Genomic DNA, 16,278 nt, shown 5'->3' with positions numbered 1-16,278 from the left:
TGCACTTATCTTTGTTTGTAGTAGGAATCAGCCCTAAATAAAGCATTAGGTGCACTAACTGCGCCCTAAAACCAAGAAACTCGTAATTAAAAACAGCAAAATTAGTTTCTTCTTTGTTCAAGCTTTAAAGAAGGTACTTAAAAAAGCTATAAAAAATTGGTCGCCTCTATTTTCCGGGTGCTAAAGCCAAGCAATTCGACACGGGTTCTGCTGAATAGAGTCTCAAGCTGTAATTACTAGCAGATCCTATTATAGCTCGCGGCAGTGACGTCATTGTGTATGTGAATTAGGAAAACATAATGAATATTGAATAGCAGTAGGTACTAGCTTCTAAATAGGAGGTACTTTGTACAATAGCCAGATACTATCTAAGTACCCATCTACGAGTATACCTACCTGGTAGGTAGTGAGGTTTGTGTTTCTTTTTACTTTTTATTTATTTATTTAATAAGTTATGTCAAAAAACATCAGACAATTCTGCATGAAACAAAATTGTCGGAAGGTACACACAGATGACAAATGACCTTGGTGAAACATTGCCCAGTGTTAAATCGACATTGGGAAAATCTACCAACCAGGTAGCCAGGTACCCAGAGTGTCCGGTGTTAAAGTTTCAGCCAGTCGTTATGGTTGGCTACGTCAGTTTCTATCCTGGCTGCCATGTTGTCAGATTCTATTCTGGCTGTTGCTATGTTGCCAATTGTTTGTCATGTCTTGGCCATGGTGTGAATGGTCTGTGGTACAATGGTTGAGGACAATATCACAATACCAGTATAGTAGGGCAGAACCATAGAAAACGAGTACCTATACATACCAGAAAGATAGTAATATGTATCTAAATTTTACATACACTGTAGGAAGAAAAAATTACTAAATGGTTTAACTTCACTGTATAACTATAAAAGAAATTTTCTGATTGCCCCATATTGACCTTCTTTTTTTAAGAGACCCCAATCCACCGAATCACTAGTATTCGCTTGGTAAAGTTGGGAGCTGAAAAAAAAGAGGCTATCGACCACCAAAGACTCATTCCAAATGTTTTCTTTCTTCCATCAGGTTCAAGATCTGAAGCTAATGGCCAAACAAAGTGCAACACTCAATTCTCAACTCAAGAAGGGCATGAAACATTTGGCCACTTGTCGGAGACGGAAATGTTGTGTGTGTTCCTATACAAAGGCTACTTTCGGTGAATATGCCTCCTCTTCCGATGAGTAAGTAAACCTTTCAATTATTCGGACACGGTTAGCCACAGTGGTAACGCGCTTGCTTGTGCCATGCAGAAGGTCGATTCCCATCCCCACCATCATCGATCGACAAAAAATTGTACTCATTTTTCGATTGCAAAATGCCAATATTTCAACGGGTTACTTTCTGGTGTTCTCGTGTTGACCCAGCACCTAAATAGGAAGTATTATGTCTCTTCTCACCCATCTGTTGAGAGGGATACTACGGGATGGGCATACTACGACACAGACCACACGAGTCCAATGTAGCAGTTTTTTCACTCATTTCCATTTTCAGTCTTGTAAGCGCAAATTCCCGTCCGAGCCGAATATTATCCTACTTGACAGTCACCCATCCGACATGACAGTCACACCCACATTATAGTTTCTTGAATACATTATAGCTTCTTGATCGGAAGAGGGAAGCTCATCTCGGGCTGTTTTTCATTCCATGACCTACGTCGTAAAGTAAGACATGAGAATGTTGACAGTCCCCCATCCGATATGACAGTCACCCACACAATTATTTCTTGTATATTTCAGGATCGGAAGAGGGAAGCTTATCTCGGGCTGTTTCCCATTCCATGACCTACGTCGTAAAGTAAGACATGAGAATGTTGACAGTCACCCATCCGATATGACAGTCACCCACACAATTATTTCTTGTATATTTCAGGATCGGAAGAGGGAAGCTTATCTCGGGCTGTTTCCCATTCCATGACCTACGTCGTAAAGTAAGACATGAGAATGTTGACAGTCACCCATCCGATATGACAGTCACCCACACAATTATTTCTTGTATATTTCAGGATCGGAAGAGGGAAGCTTATCTCGGGCTGTTTCCCATTCCATGACCTACGTCGTAAAGTAAGACATGAGAATGTTGACAGTCACCCATCCGATATGACAGTCACCCACACAATTATTTCTTGTATATTTCAGGATCGGAAGAGGGAAGCTTATCTCGGGCTGTTTCCCATTCCATGACCTACGTCGTAAAGTAAGACATGAGAATGTTGACAGTCACCCATCCGATATGACAGTCACCCACACAATTATTTCTTGTATATTTCAGGATCGGAAGAGGGAAGCTTATCTCGGGCTGTTTCCCATTCCATGACCTACGTCGTAAAGTAAGACATGAGAATGTTGACAGTCACCCATCCGATATGACAGTCACCCACACAATTATTTCTTGTATATTTCAGGATCGGAAGAGGGAAGCTTATCTCGGGCTGTTTCCCATTCCATGACCTACGTCGTAAAGTAAGACATGAGAATGTTGACAGTCACCCATCCGATATGACAGTCACCCACACAATTATTTCTTGTATATTTCAGGATCGGAAGAGGGAAGCTTATCTCGGGCTGTTTCCCATTCCATGACCTACGTCGTAAAGTAAGACATGAGAATGTTGACAGTCACCCATCCGATATGACAGTCACCCACACAATTATTTCTTGTATATTTCAGGATCGGAAGAGGGAAGCTTATCTCGGGCTGTTTCCCATTCCATGACCTACGTCGTAAAGTAAGACATGAGAATGTTGACAGGGGGGGGCTTGGGGGGCTTAAGCCCCCCCAAAGTTATCAGGGCCTCTTACACTAGATAAAATTGGATTTCAGAATAATAATCCAAAACACCATTTTTTACTTTTATCCTATAGGAAGGAAAGTAATGTAATCGGGTCAAATTTTCGATGGTCAGTTTTTAGTGCCAAAACACGTTTTGAGGTCCCTAGAGCTTAAATCCAAAGTTTCAGCCATTGGTCCGTGTCTGTGTCTGTGTGTCCGTGTGTCTGTAAACAAAATATCTCGAGAACGGTAAGAGGTAGAGACTTGAAATTTGGTATGTAGCTGTCAAATGTGACAAGGATGCGACACGAAACTTTTGGTTAGGATCGGTGCAACGGTTGGCGGCATTTTACCGCTTTTTGGCGGTTTTTGGTGTAATTTAACAATATCTCGGGAACGGTATAAGCTAGAAACTTGAAATTTGGTATGTGGTTCACTAATGTGACAAGGATGCAACACAAAACGTTTGTTTGAGATGGTTGCTGCGCTTGGCGGTATTTTTACCGCTTTTGGACAGATTTCGACCGTTTTTTGGCGGTTTTCAGCTATAGCGACAAAACGGTTAGAGATATTGTAAAAGTTAGGGTAAAAGAACACTCAAATAAGCATCATTCAATAGGATAAGGAAAGTCGTGTGATGTTCACACCAGATTTTTTCAAGAGGTTTGATAAGACAGGATAGGAGAAAGCTAGCCTTTCCGGGATTAATCTTGTCTGTTAAAAATCCGCCCCGGGTGGGAATCGACTCCGAGGACAAATCTAAATAATAAAAATTTCCGCTGGGACAAAAAGCTAGAAAATATCTCACAAGCTCAAGCCAAGCTGAAGTTACCGCTTCCATGCCAAACCGTACAAACAAAAACCAGCCCAAGAATCGTAGCCTATCTTAACCCACTACATAACCACAATCTCAATTTCATTTAGATTTGTAGCTTTGTTCAGATTCAATTGGATTTGTAGCTTTGTATTTTCAATTGAATTTGTAGTTTGGTGACAAGCTCAAGCCAAGCTGAAGTTACCGCTTCCATGCCAAACCGTACAAACAAAAACCAGCCCAAGAATCGTAGCCTATCTTAACCCAGTACATAACCACAATCTCAGTTTCATTTAGATTTGTAGCGTTGTTCAGATTCAATTGGATTTGTAGCTTTGTACTTTCAATTGAATTTGTAGTTTTGTGCAGATTCAATTGGATTTATAGCTTTGTACTTTCAATTGAATTTGTAGCTTTGTACGAATTCAATTGGATTTATACAAAAGTGTATTTTTTCTGGGCTGGAAAGTTACTTGTCGTCAATTGTGTGTACACAAGGCCAGTACCTGGGCTATCTACTAACCTTGTGCACTCCAGTCTTAATCGTCGAATTTCATAATATGTAACTAGATAGGTAGATGTAGCTCATAAAACGAACTTGCGTTCAGGTTATCTTGTAGCTACTTATTGATCCACAAACCTAGTTGTATTCGATTTTGTGAAATTTAAGTCATGACTGGACCAATGAAATTCCGCTTTGGACGTAAACTGAGCGAAATCTCACAATATCATTGGTTCAGCCATGTATGACTGAATTAAATTTCACGTAATCGAATACAGCTCCTTATTCCTTTGTGACTGCTGATTCGATGTATGTATCAGCTAATGAGAAAAAACAATTTATTATATGTAGAAAATATCTTCCCATCTGGAATCATCGTTAGGTACTGTAGAAATTTTCCATTAGGTTAGAAATAATATTGTCGAACAACATTATACATTTTACTTTTTTTTTACTTGGTAAAATTTAGAATAAATAAATTAATTCAGACCAGTGTCATTTCTGTGTATCGAACAACTTCAAAAGATTTCGAACAAATTAAAGTTGGCTTGCTTAAATACATTTTCATTGTTATTGTGTTAAACACAATTCATTTTACATTACGCTATATTTTATGTCTTGGATTTGAACCCCCAATCTCCGGCACAGTATTTAACTTGAAATCTTGTGGTTTAACAAATAAATAATTTATTAATAATGAACTTTTTTGACTAAAATAATTGACGTGAATGGTAGCACACTTGAACATCTTGGATGGCCACAGGTTTTTTTTTTTTTTTTTATCTCAAAATTTGTTTAATTTTGCTTTTTTAAGTTATTCTTATCTTGGAGTAGAAACATATCCAGCGAATCTCGACAGAGCTTGAAATCGGATTATTTATTTATTTATTTACAATATAACTTAACGTTTACTATCTATTACAAATAAACAACCTAACTATCAAAAACGGAAAATAAATGGGGAAGAAATACCTATATGTGTACTTATTGCCTATCTATACATATTTAACTGGCCTAGCTGAACAGGTTTATATAACGAGGGAGTTTAAGCTACAAAAATGGTTAGGAAAATATTGACAGAGTATTGGAAAGAATCTGATAAAAAGAAAAAATAATAAAAAAAGTACAGTAAAGTAACAAAAAGAGAAAAGAGAAAGACTAGAATAATTCATAGGTATGACTAGAAAATAATTGATAATATCACTGCAAATACCTAGAATAATGATTTCTAATTGAGGTCAAAGTTGTAGAAAAAAGATCAAGATGGTCTCTAGCCATATTTGCAGACCTCTGAAATCGAATCAGTGGTGAGTTTTGGAGATAGTTCGTGCGTACAAAGGGTGGTCTAAAAGGAAGAGTTTGGCGAGAGGTGACGTATCCCGGCACGTTAACATTGATAGATGAAAGCAAGTCAGGAGAATCAATATTATTTTGAAGAATGTTAAACAGTGTTATCATGTCGAACATTTCACGTCTCACTGATAATGGAAGCAAATTGAAAGTCTTTTGTAAAGAGAAGTCAGAAAGATCTGAAGAGTGTGATTTCCATCCCAAAGTTTTCAGAGCTCTATGCTGAATTTGTTCAATTCTAGCACAGTTATATGAATAAACTGGATTCCAGATGCAGGATGCAAACTCAAGAGTGTTACGAACAAGACTACAATACAATATTTTGAAAGATAAAGTATCAGGAAAATCACGAGTAGAGCGAACAACAAAACCTAGCATTTTAGAAGCCTTGTTACAAATAGCATCGATATGAGGGTTGAAAGAAAGCTTAGAGTCGAAAAGAACTCCAAGATCTCGAACACACTGGGATCTTGGAATGGTGACAGAATCAAGAGAATAACTGTAAGTAAGAGGAGAGCTGGAACGAGAAAAAGTAATGACATTACACTTAAGGGGGTTTACTTCGAGAAGATTGACATCAAACCACTGTTTCAAGGAGAGAAGGGCATCCTGCAAGATCTGGAAATCATTATCAGAGTTAATACAACGGAAAATTTTAAGATCGTCAGCAAAAAGAAGATATTGAACATCATGGCTATCTAAACAGGTTTGAACGTTGTTGATGAATAAAAGAAATAGAATAGGACCTAAATGTGATCCCTGAGGGACACCGGAAGTGGAAACAAAGGACTTGGAAAACGAAGAACCTACCCGAACCATACTTGTTCTGTTTGAAAGATAACTGGAAAACCAATGATGAAGAGAACCCGAGATACCAAAAGATGAAAGCTTATCCAGAAGAATCCTATGATTCACACGGTCAAAGGCCTTGGTGAGATCTAAATAGACTGAGTCGACTTGGGTACCTGGTAAGTTGGATGAAATGTAGTTCAGATATTGAAGAAGGTTAGTCGACACAGATTTACGAGGAAGAAAACATATAAATAATTGTGGTTTAACATATAAATAATTTATTACTTTTTTGACTAAAATAATTGACGTGAAAGGTAGCACACTTGAACATCTTAGATGGCCACAGATTTTTTTTTTTTTAAACTTTTTATCTCAATTTTTGTTAAATGTTGCTTTTTTAAGTAATTTTAAATAGATCTATAGGTATAATGAAAATAGGTACTCGCATTTCAGAGTAAAAACCATCTGTAATAAGCCTTTTCTGAACAAGGGAGGGTCTTAGAAGGTTCGCTCCTACATTTTTCAATACTGATCATTTCTGAGATGACTTTACCGCGAAAATTGTACTGAGAAAACCTTGACCTTGACCGAAATCGGTCACAAGGCTAAATAGGTTATGTCAATCATTCTCATTCCTTTTTTTTTCTTACATGGCAGGGTTCTCACTTAGGCCAGCCACTCACTATCAGGTAGACCTGATCAGGTGTCAGGTATTCCCGATAGAGTCAGTTCTACCTGATAGTGTGTGTCCTCATCAGGTAGACCTGACATTCGGACCTTTTCAACCGTACCTGTCAGGTCTACTTGATAGTGTGTGTGCTCATTAGGTGTGAGGTATACCTGATCAGGCGTACCTGTCAGGTCTACCTGATAGCGAATTGCTGGCCTTAGTGAGCTCTTCCAACCAACCGAATAAATTCCTCATCTCATTCCATATTTATTCCAAGTTCCTTTTTACAATACAAAGTGTCATATGAGTGTTTTAATCATACAAAGTATACAAAATTGTCTCAAGTTCTACTCATATTTATTCCAAGTTCCTTTTTACAATACAAAGTGTCATATGAGTGTTTTAATCATACAAAGTATACAAAATTGTCTCAAGTTCTATACAAAGTTTTATATGAGTTTATACATCATACAAAGTATACAAAATTGTCTCAAGTACCCTGATAGAGTCAGTTCTACCTGATAGTGTGTGTCCTCATCAGGTAGACCTGACATTCGGACCTTTTCAACCGTACCTGTCAGGTCTATTTGATAGTGTGTGTGCCCATTAGGTGTGAGGTGTACCTGTCAGGTCTACCTGATAGCGAATTGCTGGCCTTAGTGAGCTCTTCCAACCAACCGAATGAATTCCTCATCTCATTCCATATTTATTCCAAGTTCCTTTTTACAATACAAAGTGTCATATGATTGTTTTAATCATACAAAGTATACAAAATTGTCTCAAGTTCTACTTATACAAAGTTTTATATGAGTGTTTAAACATAATGATACAAAGTATACAAAAGTGTCTCAAACTGTGTGCTCAGTATTCTTACGTTAGCAATAATGTAACTTGTACGAATTCTATGTTCTCCATGTAAATCATGTATCCTTTGCATTATTTGTTTTTGTTACTTACAGGGTCATGTAAGGTTCATATACATACTGAAATTAATAATCAACTCTTGAGTGAATGCTCGAAGCATTAAATCATTGTTCATTAACCGAATAGTTACGCAATAAATCTCCATGCCACAAGTGGTATTCGAACCCACGCCTTCCCACTTGTCAGACGTGAGCCTCACTGTTCTATTATAAAGAGTCCGTGCTATATTTTATAAAATAGATATTATCATTATTATTATTATTCTTACGTTAGCAATAATGTAACTTGTACGAATTCTATGTTCTCCATGTAAATCATGTATCCTTTGCATTATTTGTTTTTGTTACCTACAGGGTCATGTAAGGTTCATATTGTTCATATACTGAAATTAATAATCGACTCTTGAGTGAATGCTCGAAGCATTAAATCATTGTTCATTAACTGAATAGTTACGCAATAAATCTTCATGCCACAAGTGGTATTCGAACCCGCGCCTTCCCACTTGTCAGACGTGAGCCTCACTGTTCTATCATAAAGAGTCCGTGCTATATTTTATAAAATAGATATGATCATTATTATTATTATTTTTACATTTTTTTGAATGAGGATTCTGAAAACACTCTGTAAGCTTTTCAGAACTTCCCCTTATGTTGTAAAAAAAAAAGATAAATTCAAACGTTCATTCACTAAAAACCTTAGCAGTTACACAAATATGTACAGTGACGGTAACCCCTTTGTTATTATTATTTTTACATTATTTTTTGAATGAGGATTCTGAAAACACTCTGTAAGCTTTTCAGAACTTCCCCTTATGTTGTAAAAAAAGATAAATTCAAACGTTCATTCACTAAAAACCTTAGCAGTTACACAAATATGTACAGTGACGGTAAACCCTTTTTATTATTATTTTTACATTATTTTTTGAATGAGGATTCTGAAAACACTCTGTAAGCTTTTCAGAACTTCCCCTTATGTTGTAAAAAAAAGATGAATTCAAACGTTCATTCACTAAAAACCTTAGCAGTTACACAAATAGGTATGTACAGTGACGGTAAACCCTTTGGAAAAAAAACTTCAATTTTTCCAAGAATCTATTATACATTTTATCCATGTCATAGATTTTATCCATGTGAATGGGTATGAGAGATCATTTCTACATCTGTAACATATGTGAAAGAAGGTCTTTAATATTTTGAGGAAATGGGGTCACTTCGTTTTGTTAAGAGATATGTTATTTTTAGACGAAACAAGTACAACTGGGGATAGATTTTGCTGACAGCAGATGATGGTTTACTTGATTTAGATAGCTGCATACCCAGATACCTATTCAGGGTTGAAAGTTGAAATCTGAAATGGATAGTAGAGGTGTATTTCCAAAAGAAAAATACACCCAAAAGAAAAATAAGCCTCTTCTGAGGCTTATTTCCCCTTTTTAGTCCGTCCTTCCTTTATTATTACTAATAATAAAAGGTATAGGGGACGGACTATTGTATTCGCTTCGGTGTCGTCTGTCTGTCGGTCGGTCTGTCCCCATAGAAGGACTTATTCAAACCTGGTCGACCTATATATCAAATTAAAGGTCTTTTTACGAGGAACACGAAAATGGTGGTGCAAATTTTGTCCAGAAAACCATAACGCCAAAAAACCAAAAAAACTGGTTTTTGCGGGATTTTTTCCACATTTTTTTCACACAAATGAGCTCTGATCTCGAAATTTGTCGCGATGACCTATGAACTCAAAGCGAGAAAGTTTTAGGTAACACTTCAGTCGATCATTTAAGACCGGTTTTAGCGTTACCTATGTTAAGCTACGCCGAGGAAGGCCAATAAATGGATGGGTGACTTAAACATTTTATTGGGAATAAAGGGAGAACGGGCTCTAGTCTTGATTTTAAATCATTACATGAAAGTAAAATCAAAAAATCAAATCAAGAATGATAATAAACTGAATATTAAACAAATTAGGTAGGTACAAAGGTATTCTTTAACCATGATCGAATAAACTACGGGCTAAAAAATTCCCGGAGGGACGGGCCCTGCTTGTTTTTATTAAAAGAGAATATGGGAATTAGTTCAACCACTAGGTGGCGTGGTAGCGCCTGTACTAAACCATTGGATATCCAGGATCTCGTATTCCCGACATTCGAAGGTCTAGTGTTCAGTTTCCATCGGACCAGTGGTCAGTTACCCGAAAGTTGTTGTTGTTGTTGTTTTTTTTTTTTAGGTCGGGACTAACATCTTTAGCCCCTAACACCTTAGTTTTGAAATAACTACTTTTTCCCGTTATTATTGTTATTCAATGGACTAATGTTTATCGTACGCTCAAGAGTCTATTATTATGAAATTATTCTCAAAACTCCACATTATAGGTAGATTATGTTGTATATTTTAAAAAAGTGCCCAAAGTGTTGTTCTGCTTTTTAGTTTCACCTTTTCTTTTATGTTGGTCTCCAAAAAAGGCTCCATCACGCTTGGATATTTTCATTCCTTTCACATTTTGCACTCACAGACTTTTTTTCTCTTTTCTGTACTTATTTTGCCTGCTCGCTTTTCCTCTGGATTTCTCGATTTGTAACGTGTACACCCGAAAATGTATTTTAAACTACCTAAATTCCATTTTATTGTCATTTTCTTCATTCCATTTTGCCATACCTTGTGCCCATTTTGCACGATATTCAGGGCCCTATTTAAGACGGGGGACCAAGCCCTCCCCCCCTCCCTATCAGGCTTCATTTTTGCTCCTTTACTATGGGCGTACTCCGAAAATTTGGAACATCCTTTGGAGTTTACTTAACATTATTTGTCCCCAATTCATGATCATGATTTGTTTTTATCAGTATTATTGGTTGTATTTTTCCTCCTCTTTTTTTATGCCCTTTTTTTAAAACCATTATTTTAATAGACATATAAATTATGAACTAAATGAATGTGCTATATTAGTTATGTAATTATTATTGATGACTTAATGAAATAAAAAACCGAAACACTTTTTTCAACTTTTTTGAAACCTCTGTCTTCTTATTTGTTTTCTTGAGGGGAAAACTTCATGTAAACTTATTGATCTTTTGTCGACTCTGGAAATCGAACCTTGGCCTTTCTGTGTGGCAAACAAGCGCGTTACCTCTGGACCAGCCGTGGTTCTTAAAGGATTGAATATTAGTTGATTTTTTTTTTTTGACGAGTCTGGGAATCAAACTCGAAACCTCCTATTAGGTTGTTAAGTAGGTAATATAAAAAGGGTCAATTATCTTGGTACCCCGTTGAGTTATAACTTCACGATGACGTGATCAAATATGAATTGATGCTGTCCTATTAAATTTCCCTTTTTTTTAATTCATCTCGGTCCTAATAATAATATTGGATTTTTTATGGCATTCGACTGACGAGCAAAAAGTTATGGGTTCGAATTCCCAGCCGGGTCATGTAATTTTTAAGCTACACTTGCTTGAAAACAAAGTTCTTCGTTTTAACTCGACCATTCTAAGGTCCTAGATCGATTTCGGTCCCAACAGCTTGTTTGTTTTACAAGTTTAATTGTCTAACTTGATAAAAAGCCATATTGTTTGATTTCATTTTTTTTTTTTTTTTTGAGACATTTAATTGAAGGAGGATTTCATTGTGACCAATAAAATTAATTTGAAACACATTGAAGGCAATTTATTGTCAGCTGGATATCACTTTGCGAGAATTATGAGTCATTCTTTTCGGGTTAATTGATAGGGAGTTTGAAGTTTGACATATTGGTACTGATAATAATTATAAGTAAGTCTCCCTGTTATTACTACTATTAAGCCGAGCCGTGGGAGTTTTTAATCCACACTTGTTTGATAAAGAACCGAGTTTTCACCTTTTAACCCGATAAGTTTGCACGGGGTCACGCTTTGACTTTGTTTTGAAATTCAGCTATTTTATACAAACCTTTGGAAAAGTTCAAGTTGACAGGAAGGCAAGGGTTAAACAGAGACACATTTGAGCATAATGTTGACGTGTGTTCCCAGTGGGTTAAGATAGGTCAACCCCACAGGCGCCTTCAATATGAAATGAAAAAGAAATGGACTTTGATTAAAATGGAGAGAGTGGAAAGGAAAACAGAGAGAGAGAGTGGAAAATAGGACGAGAAGAGGGAGGAGGGGAAAAAGAAATAGGGAGAAAGAGACAAATAAATTCTTCTCCTTTTTTTGCTTTTTCCTCTGCCTCTTCTTCTCCTCCAAATTCTTCTTCCACCTACTCTTTCTTCTATACCTACTTATTTCGGTTCTTCTCCTTTTTATTAGGTTGTTAAGTAGGTAATATAAAAAGGGTCAATTATCTTGGTACCCCGTTGAGTTATAACTTCACGATGACGTGATCAAATATCAATTGATGCTTCCCTATTAAATTTCCCTTTTTTTTTAATTCATCTCGGTCCTAATAATAATATTGGATTTTTTATGGCATTCGACTGACGAGCAGAAAGTTATGGGTTCGAATTCCCAGCCGGGTGATGACTTTTTAAGCTACACTTGCTTGAAAACGAAGTTCTTCGTTTTAACTCGACCATTCTAAAGTCCTAGACTGGTAAGTAGGAGGATGTGGGTTCGATCCCCAGCCGAGCCGTGGGAGTTTTTAATCCACACTTGTTTGATAAAGAACCGAGTTTTCACCTTTTAACCCGATAAGTTTGCACGGGGTCACACTTTGAGTTTGTTTTGAAATTCAGCTATTTTATACAAACCCTTGGAAAAGTTCAAGTTGACAGGAAGGCCGTGGGAGTTTTTAATCCACACTTGTTTGATAAAGAACCGAGTTTTCACCTTTTAACCCGATAAGTTTGCACGGGGTCACACTTTGACTTTGTTTTGAAATTCAGCTATTTTATACAAACCCTTGGAAAAGTTCAAGTTGACAAGGGTTAAACAGAGACACATTTGAGCATAATGTTGACGAGTGTTCCCAGTGGGTTAAGATAGGTCAACCCCACAGGCGCCTTCAATTTGAAATGAGAAAGAAATGGACTTTGATTAAAATGGAGAGAGTGGAAAGGAAAACTGAGAGAGAGAGAGAGTGAGAGGGACGAAAAGAGTGAATGAATATGAGAGAGAGGGAGAGGGGGGGGGGACTCCTCTCAAAATGTTCGAACTTTGAAGCCAAAAAAAGAAAGGAGTTAATTTGAAACAATAATAATAATAATTTTAACTACCCACCCCTGTTGAAAGTTAACCCTTTTGCATCAAAAGGGTTTTGATTGGAACTCTACAACATCTGAACCCCAATAGAGGGACACCTCTTTTACTGCTAAAGACTTATTAGAAACGTATCGGTATCAAGGAAGATTCAGACAGCCTAGTAAGCGTGGAAGGTAGTGCTCCTCCCTTGTAAGCACTAGGTCTTGCTTTCGATTCCTGCCCGGGGAAAACCTTATGGAACATTCATCCATTTCATCAAATTCATCCCAGTTTTCACGAACTTGGAAATAATTTCTCGGAAATATTTGTTGGAGAGGAAAGGGCCAAAGGCTTGCGGGGACGAAGCACAAGTTCGCCCCTTTGTCTTCTTATTCCTCCTTTTCCGTCAGTTTTCTTCTTCGTTTCCTTAATCCTTCGTTTTTCTTTGTCTTATTTTTCTTCTTCATATTCCCTTTTCAAGTGCATGCTCTTTTTTCCCGCCTCTATTCTTGTTTTTTATCCTCCTTATCACACCCGTTCTCCTCTGCCTCGTTCGTCTCTTCCTCCTCCTCTTTTTCATCCTCTTTCTCTTCTTAATGGTCTTTCTTTATCTCCTCCTCCACCTACTCCTCCTCTTTTTTCTCTCCTGCCTTTAATTTTTCGTCTGTCTATTCTTGTTTTTTATCCTCCTTATCACACCCGTTCTCCTCTGCCTCGTTCGTCTCTTCCTCCTCCTCTTTTTCATCCTCTTTCTCCTCTTAATGGTCTTTCTTTATCTCCTCCTCCACCTACTCCTCCCCTTTTTTCTCTCCTGCCTTTGATTTTTCGTCTTCTTCATAGTCCTCTCCTTCTTCTCTTCTTTTTTCTCCTTTCTTTTCTTTTACGTCCTCTTCATATTCCTTCTTCTCAGTCTTCGTCCTCTTTGTATCCTTCTTCTCCTTTTCTTCCACCGAAGTTCATTCTCATCTGAGTGCACGGCAAGCTTCATAGTCCTCTCCTTCTCCTCTTCTTTTTTCTCCTTTCTTTTCTTTTACGTCCTCTTCATATTCCTTCTTCTCAGTCTTCGTCTTCTTTGTATCCTTCTTCTCCTTTTCTTCCACCGAAGTTCATTCTCATCTGAGCGCACGGCAGGCCAAGTTCCGTATAAGATAACGGGAACACCAGGTTTCGGTCTCAGTCGTGCTTCGTCCTCCGTCAACCCAACAGCTGAAACCCCTCGCTCTCCATCCCAACACAACTCAACAGGTAAGAGAAACGATGTTTTTTCGCAATTTATGGTGTTTCTTTTTTTCAACAAGTAGTGCTTGGTTATTTACTATTTACCTATACTGCTTGAATAAAAAGAAGGACTGAAAAGTACCTGAGGTGATAGGTAGATATAATAGAACTAGACCTTTTTTTTAACATTATTATTCTTTTATTTAATTACAGTATCAGGTATTCATTATCATTAGTTTATTAAATTAAGCGAGAAGATGGACATTAGTCTATTTCAACAAGTAGTGCTTGGTTATTTACTATTTACCTATACTGCTTGAATAAAAAGAAGGACTGAAAAGTACCTGAGGTGATAGGTAGGTCTAATAGAACTAGAACTTTTTTTTAACATTATTATTCTTTTATTTAATTACAGCATCAGGTATTCATTAGTTTATTAAATTAAACGAGAAGATGGACTTTAGTCTATTTTTTAAAATCTTTTTTGTGGCTACCACATTGCATACTTAAAATTATTACAAGGCGGTCATAGAAAAATGGTTGGGTGGAAGAGCTAGTGGTTGGGTGGAAGAGCTAGTGGTTGGGTGGAAGAGCTAGTGGTTGGGTGGAAGAGCTCCTCTAGGAGAACCCTGCCACTTAAAAGAAAGCCAAAAAAAAAAAAATTAGCTGAGTTTCAAATTTAGACGAAAAGGGTGAGGCTGAGAATTTGAGAAAAGATTTTCGTTGACCATGAAATAATGTAGCCGTTCTAGATACATAATATGTAGATAATAGGTACGGTATTTTAAGTAGGTATTCCTTATTGATTTCAGCTAAAATCCGCCCCGGGCGGGAATCGAACCCGCGGCCTAGCGCTTACAAGGCAGACGCACTACCAACTAAGCTAACTAGGCTGGCAAGCGTAATGTTTGATAGACGGAACTGTAACAACAGAGGTCTGATCGTCCCGACATCCAAAAGAGAAGGAAGAAATCCAAAGGAGGACAGGATAGGCGAAAAACACCTGTTCCGAGAACAAACCTTACCTGTTTAGGATACAGATCACCCCGGCCCGGGTGGGAATCGAACCCGCGACCTAGCACTTACAAGGCAGACGTGCTCTACCGTCCAAGCTAACTAGGCTGGCATGAATTCCTTATTTCCTTCAGTCACGTCCTAATTTGACATCCACTCGTACCTATTTTTGTGACACATTTTTATAATAACAGAGGGGACCCACTGAATGTCACGTACAATATTTTCGTGCTTACTCCTCATAATAATCTCCTTTGGGAATTTTCAAGCCTATGACTCCAAGGAGGTACCGACTGTTCCGAAAAAATACGTACTACCTAATAGGTAGGCTTGCCAAACGTCCCGAATGGGCCGGGACAGTCCCGAAATTCAAGGGGTGTCCTGGCGTCCCGTTCCAGTTTTTCATTTTGGGGCGTTTTGTCCCGAATTTCCGTTTTTGTCCCAGAAAAAATTCGGGACGCGTTTTTTAACTTCATCACACAGCAAGTGTGTTTTTGTTTTCCATCATATTCAGATAAAGCCAAGAGATTAGGTAAACACAAAATTGACAAATAATAATCATCATCGATTATTACGACATCAGTATACATCTGTCTACCAATTCGATCGTCATATATCACCAATCAAAAACATATAAATCAAAGAAATAAGGAATTTGTAGAAAATCAAAGGAATACTCGTAGTTCTTACAATAAATCACCCCTTGAAAATAAAATATCCATCCAGACAATACCTACCTACTACGTACAATCTAGGATCGATCACCATTATCACCAATCAAAGACACATAAATCAAAGAAATAGTTCTAGCAAACTTCGACCAAAAACATATTTATCATACAAGATCGCTGCGTGCTAACAAAAGATAAGCCATTAGGTGACAAATTGGAGGTGTCAAAAAGAAGATGAGTACCTTGCTACCTACTGACGTATGTAGGTAAGGTGTAAGTCTTGAAGTAAACAAGAAGTTGTGTGTATCTAATATCAAAGTTGAAAAAAGAAAAAGAAAAAAATATCAAAGGAAAAAAAAACAAAGAAAAAAAAAAAAAAAA

At 37.3% G+C, this 16,278-nt stretch overlaps 1 protein-coding gene across 1 annotated transcript; it reads left to right on the top strand.

Annotated features, from left to right (window-relative positions):
- The first annotated feature begins 1,025 nt into the window (after positions 1–1,025).
- On the top strand, positions 1,026–2,754 carry LOC113471150. Its single transcript, XM_026830087.1, has 2 exons — positions 1,026–1,211; positions 1,767–2,754. Exons 1-2 carry the CDS (start codon positions 1,036–1,038, stop codon positions 1,942–1,944), a joined length of 354 nt encoding a protein of 117 aa, XP_026685888.1. The 5' UTR covers positions 1,026–1,035; the 3' UTR covers positions 1,945–2,754.
- The last annotated feature ends 13,524 nt before the right edge of the window (positions 2,755–16,278 follow it).

This window comes from Diaphorina citri, unplaced genomic scaffold, assembly GCF_000475195.1.
Source record: "Diaphorina citri unplaced genomic scaffold, Diaci psyllid genome assembly version 1.1 scaffold2116, whole genome shotgun sequence".
NCBI lineage: Eukaryota > Metazoa > Arthropoda > Insecta > Hemiptera > Psyllidae > Diaphorina > Diaphorina citri.
This window is presented reverse-complemented; position numbering and strand designations above follow the sequence as displayed.

Excerpts from the sequence above, each read along its gene's own strand:
- LOC113471150 (XM_026830087.1), top strand. The coding sequence starts at position 1,036 with ATGTTTTCTTTCTTCCATCAGGTTCAAGATCTGAAGCTAATGGCCAAA. Across the intron at positions 1,212-1,766 it reads TATGCCTCCTCTTCCGATGA|GATCGGAAGAGGGAAGCTTA; the intron begins GTAAGTAAACCT and ends TGTATATTTCAG.